Below are 8,081 nucleotides of genomic sequence, written 5' to 3' on the forward strand. Positions count from 1 at the left end.
GAACGGAGAGAGGAAGAAAGAGAGGGGGAACGGGAGAGAGGGGAACGAGAGGGGGAAGAGGGGGAACGGGAGAGGGGGAATGGGAGAGAGGGAGAACGAGAGGGGGAACGGGATAGAGGAAGAACGAGAGGGGGAACGGGAGAGAGGAAGGAGAAGAGAAGAACGAGAGGGGAACGGGAGAGAGGGAGAACGAGAGAGGGAACGGGAGAGAGGGGGAACGGGGGGAGAGAGGGGAGAACGAGAGGGGGGAGAACGAGGGGGGAGAACGAGAGGGGAACGGGAGAGGAGGAACGGGATAGAGGGGGAACGGGAGAGAGGGAGAACGAGAGGGGGAACGGGAACGGGAGAGAGGAAGAACGAGAGGGGGAACGGGAGAGAGGAAGAACGAGAGGGGAACGGGAGGAAGAACGAGAGGGGGAACGGGATAGAGGAAGAACGAGAGGGGAACGGGATAGAGGAAGAACGAGAGGGGGAAGGGGATAGAGGAAGAACGAGAGGGGGAGGGGATAGAGGGGGAACGAGAGGGGGAACGGGATAGAGGGGGAACGAGAGGGGGAACGGGATAGAGGAAGAACGAGAGGGGGAACGGGATAGGGAAGAACGAGAGGGGGAACGGGATAGAGGAAGGGGGGGGAACGGGATAGAGGAAGAACGAGAGGGGGAACGATAGAGGGGGAGGGGGAACGGGATAGAGGAAGAACGAGAGGGGGAACGGGAGAGGGAACGAGAGGGGGAACGAGGAAGAACGAGAGGGGGAAGGGAGAGCGAAGAAAGGGGGGGAACGGGAGAGGGAGAACGAGAGGGGGAACGGGATAGAGGAGGGGGGGAACGGGAGAGAGGGAGAACGAGAGAGGGAACGGGATAGAGGGGGAGAGTGGGGAGAAACGGGGGGAGAACAGAGGGGAGAACGAGAGGGGAACGAGAGGGGGGAGAACGAGAGGGGGAACGAGAGGGGAACGGGATAGAGGAGAACGAGAGGGGGAACGGGAGAGAGGAAGAACGAGAGGGGGAACGGGAGAGAGGAAGAACGAGAGGGGGACAGCGGAAGAATGAGAGGGGGAACGGGAGAGAGGGAAAGAGAGGGGAACGGGAGAGAGGGAGAACGAGAAACGGGATAGAGGGGGAACGGGATAGAGGGGGAATGGGAGAGAGAACGAGAGGGGGAACGGGATAGAGGAAGAACGAGAGGGGAACGGAGAGAGGGAGAACGAAACGGGAGAGGGGAGAACGGAGGGAACGGGAGAGAGGGAAGAACGAGAGGGGGAACGGGAGAGAGGGAGAAACGAGAGAGGGAGAACGAGAGGGGGAACGGGAGAGGGAGAACGAGAGGGGGAACGGGAGAGAGGGAGAACGAGAGAGGGAACGGAGAGGGGGAACGGGGGGAGAGGAAGAACGAGAGGGGGAACGGGGGGGAGAGAGAGGGGGAGAACGAGAGGGGGAACGGGATAGAGAGGAAGAACGAGAGGAAGGAGAACGGGAGAGAGGAAGAACGAGAGGGGGAACGGGAGAGAGGAAGAACGAGAGGGGGAACGGGAGAGAGGAAGAACGAGAGGGGGAACGGAAGAGAGGGGGAAGAGAGAGGGAGAACGGGGGGAACGGGATAGAGGAAGAACGGGATAGAGGGGGAATGGGAGAGGAGAACGAGAGGGGGAACGGATAGAGGGGGAGAACGGGAGAGGGGAGAACGGGAGAGGGGAACGAAGAGGGAGAACGAGAGGGGGAACGGGATAGAGGGGGAACGAGAGGGGGAACGGGAGAGAGGAAGAACGAGGGGGAACGGGAGAGAGGGGAACGGGGAGAGGGGAAGAACGAGAGGGGGAACGGGATAGAGGAAGAACGAGAGGGGGAACGGGAGGAAGGAGAGAACGAGAGGGGAGGGGGAACGGAACGGAGGGGGAACGGGATAGAGGAAGAACGAGAGGGGGAACGGGAGAGAGGAAGAACGGAGGGGGAACGAGAGAGGAAGAAAGAGAGGGGGAACGGGAGAGAGGGAGAAAGAGAGGGGAACGAGAGGGGGAACGAGGGAGAGAGGGAACGAGAGGGGGAACGGGAGAGAGGGAGAACGAGAGGGGAACGGGAGAGGGGGAGAACGAGAGAGGGAGAACGAGAGGGGAACGGGAGGAGGGAGAACGAGAGGGGAACGGGAGAGAGGGAGAACGAGAGGGGGAACGGGATAGAGGGAGAACGAGAGGGGAAACGGAGAAGAACGAGAGGGGAACGGATAGAGGGGGAACGAGGAACGGGGGGAGAACGGGAAGAACGAGAGGGGGAACGGGATAGGAACGAGAGGGGAACGGGAGAGAGAAGAGGGGGAACGGGAGAGAGGGGAGAAGGGGAACGGGAGAGAGGGGAACGAGAGGGGGGGGGAGAGGGGAGAGGGGGGGGAACGGGAGGGAGGGAGAGAACGAGATAGAGGGGAACGGGAGAGAGGAAACGAGAGGGGGAACGGGATGAGGGAGAACGAGAGGGGGAACGGGATAGAGGGGGAACGGGAGAAGGGAGAGGGGGAACGGGATAGAGGGGGAACGAGAGGGGGAACGGGATAGAGGAAGAACGAGAGGGAACGGGAGAGAACGGGGGAACGGGATAGAGGAAGAACGGAGGGGGAACGGGATAGAGGAAGAACGAGAGGGGGACGGGAGAGGGAAGAAAGAGGGGGAACGGGATAGAGGAAGAAAGAGAGGGGGAACGGGAGAGAGGGAGAACGAGAGGGGAACGGGATAGAGGAAGAACGAGAGGGAGGGAGAGAGGAAGAACGAGAGGGGGAACGGGAGAGAGGAAGAACGAGAGGGGAACGGGATAGGGGGGAACGAGAGGGGGAGAGAGGGGAGAACGAGAGGGGAACGGGATAGAAACGAGAGGGGGAACGGGATAGAGGGGAACGGGAACGGGAGAGAGGAGAGAACGAGAGGGGGAACGGGAGAGAGGAGAACGAGAGAACGGGAGAGAGGAAGAAGAGGGGAACGGGAGAGAGGAAGAAGAGGGGAACGGGAGAGGGGGAACGAGGAGGGGAGGGAGAGAGGGGAGAGAGGAAGAACGAGAGGGGGAACGGAGAGAGAGGAAGAAGAGGAGAGCGAGAGGGGGAACGGGATAGAGAACGAAGAACGGGAGAGAGGAAAGAGGGGGAATGGGAGAGAGGGAACGAGATGGGGAGAGAGGGGGAACGAGAGGGGGAACGGGATAGAGGGGGAACGAGAGGGGAAGGGATAGAGGAAGGAGAGGGGGAACGAGAGGGGGAATGGGAGAGAGGGAAACGAGAGGGGAACGGGATAGGGGGAACGGGAGAGGGAGAACGAGGAAACGGGAGAAAGAACGAGAGGGGGAACGGGAACGGAGGAAGAGCGAGAGGGGGAACGGGATAGAGGAAGAACGAGAGGGGGAACGGGGAGGAAGAACGAGAGGGGAGAGGGAAGAACGAGAGGGGGAAGGGATAGAGGAAGAACGGAGGGGAACGGGATAGAGAAGAACGAGAGGGGGAACGGGATAGAGGAAGAACGGAGGGGATAGAGAGGAAGAACGAGAGGGGAGGGGGAACGGAGAGAGGGAACGAGAGGGGAGAGAGGGGAAGAACGAGAGGGGGAACGGGATAGAGGAAGAACGAGAGGGGGAACGGGATAGAGGAAGAACGAGAGGGGGAACGGGATAGAGGAAGAACGAGAGGGGGAACGGGATAGAGGAAGAACGAGAGGGGGAACGGGATAGAGGAAGAACGAGAGGGGGAACGGGATAGAGGAAGAACGAGAGAGGGGAATGGGATAGAGGAAGAACGAGAGGGGGAATGGGATAGAGGAAGAACGAGAGAACGGGATAGAGGAAGAACGGGGGGGAACGGGATAGAGGGGAGGAGAGAACGAGAGGGGGGGAACGGGATAGAGGAGAGGGAACGAGGAGAACGAGAGGGGGAACGGGATAGAGGAGAACGAGAGGGGAACGGGAGAGAGGAAGAACGAGGGGGAACGGGATAGAGGAAGAACGAGAGGGGGAACGGAGAGAGGAAGAACGAGAGGGGGAACGAGAGGGAAGAACGAGAGGGGAGAACGAGGGGGGAGAACGAGAGGGGGAACGGGATAGGGAAGAACGAGAGGGGGAACGGGATAGAGGAAGAACGAGAGGGGGGCGGGAGAGAGGAGAGACGAGAGGGGAACGGGAGAGAGGAAGAACGAGAGGGGAACGGGAGAGAGGAGAACGAGAGGGGAAACGGGGAGAGAGGGAGAACGGGATAGAGGGGGAACGAGAGGGGGAGAACAAGGGGGAGAACGAGAGGGGAGAACGAGAGGGGGAGAACGAGAGGGGGAGAACGAGGAGGGGGAGAACGAGAGGGGGAACGGGATAGAGGAGAACGAGAGGGGAACGGGATAGAGGGGGAACGGGGAGGGGGAATGGGAGAGAGGGGGAATGGGAGAGAGGGAGAACGAGAGGGGGAACGGGATAGAGGGGGAAGGATAGAGGAACGAGAGGGGGAACGGGATAGATAGAGGAAGGGAGAGAGGGAGAACGAGAGGGGAACGGGATAGAGGGGAACGAGAGGGGGAACGGGAGAGAGGAAGAACGAGAGGGGGAACGGGATAGAGGAAGGGGGGGGGGAGAGAGGAAGAACGAGGGGGAACGGGATAGAGGAAGAACGAGAGGGGGAACGGGATAGAGGAAGAACGAGAGGGGGAACGGGATAGAGGAAGAACGAGAGGGGGAAGGGATAGAGGAAGAACGAGAGGGGGAACGGGATAGAGGAAGAACGAGAGGGGGAACGGGATAGAGGAAGAACGAGAGGGGGAACGGGATAGAGGAAGAACGAGAGGGGATCGGGATAGAGGAAGAACGAGAGGGGGAACGGGATAGAGGGGTAATTGGAGAGAAGAACGAGAGGGGGGGAAGAGGGGGAACGAGAGGGGGAACGGGATAGAGGAAGAACGAGAGGGGAACGGGATAGAGGAAGAACGAGAGGGGGAACGGGATAGAGGAAGAACGAGAGGGGGAACGGGATAGAGGAAGAACGAGAGGGGGAACGGGATAGAGGAAGAACGAGAGGGGGAATGGGATAGAGGAAGAACGAGAGAACGGGATAGAGGAAGAACGAGAAATGGGATAGAGGAAGAACGAGAGGGGGAATGGGATAGAGGAAGAACGAGAGGGGGAACGGGATAGAGGGGGAATGGGAGAGAGGGAGAAACGAGAGGGGGAACGGGATAGAAATGAGAGGGGAATGGGAGAGCGGAAGAACGAGAGGGGGAATGGGAGAGCGGAAGAACGAGAGGGTGAATGGGATAGAGGAAGAACGAGAGGGGGAACGGGATAGAGGGAGAACGAGAGGGGAACGGGATAGAGGGGGAATGGGAGAGGGGGAACGGGAGAGAGGAAGAACGAGAGGGGGAACGGGAGAGAGGGAGAACGAGAGGGGAACGGGAGAGAGGGGAACGAGAGGGGGAACGGGATAGAGGGGGAACGAGAGGGGGAACGGGATAGAGGGGGAATGGGAGAGAGGGGGAACGAGAGGGGGGGGAATAGGGGAGAGGAAGAGAGGGGGAATGGGGGAGAGGAAGAACGAGAGGGGGAATGGGGAGAGGAAGAACGAGAGGGGAATGGGGGAGAGGAAGAACGAGAGGGGGAATGGGGGAGAGGAAGAACGAGAGGGGGAATGGGGAGAGGAAGAACGAGAGGGGAACGGGGAGAGGAAGAACGAGAGGGGGAACGGGAGAGAGGAAGAACGAGAGGGGGAACGGGATAGAGGAAGAACGAGAGGGGGAACGGGAGAGAGGAAGAACGAGAGGGGGAACGGGAGAGAGGAAGAACGAGTGGGGAACGGGAGAGAGGGAGAACGAGAGGGGGAACGGGAGAGAGGAAGAACGAGAGGGAACGGGAGAGAGGAAGAACGAGAGAGGGAACGGGATAGAGGAAGAACGAGAGGGGGAACGGGAGAGAGGGAGAACGAGAGGGGGAACGGGAGAGAGGGAGAACGAGAGGGGGAACGGGATAGAGGAAGAACGAGAGGGGGAATGGGAGAGAGGAAAAAAGAGTTGGTGATTGGGACAGAGGGATTGTTAGAGAAAGAAAAAGGGAGAGAGAGAAGCTGGGTGGTATGGACAGAGGGGGAGAAAGAGAGAAGCTAGGTGGTATGGACAGAGTTTCACCTCCTGCTACTGTAATTGTCACCGTTTCACCTCCTGCTACTGTAATTCAGTCACTGTTCACCTCCTGCTACTGTAATTCAGTCACTGTTTCACCTCCTGCTACTGTAATTCAGTCACTGTTACACCTCCTGCTACTGTAATTCAGTCACTGTTTCACCTCCTGCTACTGTAATTCAGTCACTGTTTCACCTTCTGCTACTGTAATTCAGTCACTTTCACCTCCTGCTACTGTAATTGTCACCGTATCACCTCCTGCTACTGTAATTCAGTCACTGTTTCACCTCCTGCTACTGTAATTCAGCCAGTGTCAAATGTTGTGCTGCTATTAAAGGTGCGTGACTGCCACCTACTGGTAGTTTGAAACATTACACCTCCTTGGTCACACTGACTCATTCTCCTTTCTTTCTTTGTTTCCCGTGATCCCAGAGTGTGTGCAGGCTTTTTGTCCAGCCAGAACTAATCAACCGTGATCATCAAGGCCACTGATTAGCTAAGCGGAACCAGATGTGTGTTAAGGCTGGGCTGAAACTAAAGCCTGCCCACACACCCTCTTTTACGAAGTCTAACATTGTCGTTATCTCCTCCCAGTCATCGTTTAGAGGTGCGGTCCCAGGTGGCTCAGGCCTTCCTGTCTAAGTTCCAGCTGTCCTCTGAAGAGATGGACACACTACGAGGGGTAAGAGACGCGCCCGTCACGGAGGACTTCTTCAAGGCTCTGAGCAGAGTGAAGAACATCCACGAAGACGTCAGGATTCTCCTGAGGACCAATCAGCAGACTGCAGGGTGAGAGACAAACTGTATATACAGAGCACTCGGAGAGTATTCAGACCCCTTCCCCTTTTCCACATTTTGTTACGTTACAGCCTTACAGTCTACAATGGATAACATGGATTCAATTGTTTTTTTTGTTTTTACCTCAGTCTACGCGCAATAGCCCACAATGACATCACAATATCCCATAATGACATCACAATAGCCCATAATGACATCACAATAGCCCATAATGACATCACAATAGCCCATAATGACAAAGCAAAAACAAGTTTTTAGAATTGTTTGATAATTTGATAACTGAAAAATCACATTTGCATAAGTATTCAGACCCTTTACTCAGTACTTTGTTGAAGCACCTTTGGCAGTGGTTACAGCCTCGAGTCTTCTTGGGTATGATGCTACAAGCTTGGCACACCTGTATTTGGGAGTTTCTCCCATTCTTCTCTACAGATCCTCTCAAGCTCTGTCAGGTTGGATGGAGAGCGTCGCCACATAGCTCTTTTCAGGTCTCTAGAGATGTTCAAGTCTGGGCTCTGGCTGGGCCACTCAAGGACATTCAGAGACTTGTGCAAAAGCCACTCCTGCGTTATCTTGGTTGTGTGCTTAGGGTCGTTGTCCTGTTGGAAGGTGAACCGTCGCCCCAGTCTGAGGTCCTGAACGCTCTGGAGGAGGTTTTTATCAAGGATCTCTCTGTACTTTGCTCCGTTCATCTTTGCCTCGATCCTGACTAGTCTCCCAGTCCCTGCCGCTGAAAAACACCCCCACAGCATGATGCTGCCACCACCATGCTTCACCGTAGGGATGGTGCCAGGTTTCCTCCAGACGTGACGCTTGGCATTCAGGCCAAGGAGTTCAATATTGGTTTCATCAGACCAGTGAATCTTGTTTCTCATGGTCTTAGTCTTTAGGTGCCTTTTGGCAAATTCCAAGCAGGCTGTCATGTGCCTTTTACTGAGGGGTGGCTTACATCTGGCCTCTCTACCATAAAGGCCTGATTGGTGGAGTGCTGTTGAGATGGTTGTCCTTCTGTAAGGTTCTGCCATCGTCACAGAGGAACGCTGGAGCTCTGTCAGAGTGACCATCGGGTTCTTCTCCCCCGATTGCTCAGTTTGGCCAGACTGCCAGCTCTAGGAGGAGTCTTGGTGGTTCCAAACTTCTTGCATTTGGAGGCCACTGTGTTCT

General features: G+C 57.1%; 1 protein-coding gene across 1 annotated transcript in view; it reads left to right on the forward strand.

The window, feature by feature from the left end:
- Positions 1–8,081, forward strand: part of cog6 (component of oligomeric golgi complex 6) — a 127,639-nt gene that overhangs the window by 60,826 nt on the left and 58,732 nt on the right. Inside the window, exon 5 of the mRNA XM_065024170.1 lies at positions 6,714–6,908. Coding sequence (XP_064880242.1) covers positions 6,714–6,908 — 195 coding nt within the window. The remainder of the gene's footprint in view (positions 1–6,713; positions 6,909–8,081) is intronic.

The sequence above is a fragment of the Oncorhynchus nerka genome, linkage group LG11 (genome assembly GCF_034236695.1).
Source record: "Oncorhynchus nerka isolate Pitt River linkage group LG11, Oner_Uvic_2.0, whole genome shotgun sequence".
In the NCBI taxonomy this organism is placed as follows: domain Eukaryota; kingdom Metazoa; phylum Chordata; class Actinopteri; order Salmoniformes; family Salmonidae; genus Oncorhynchus; species Oncorhynchus nerka.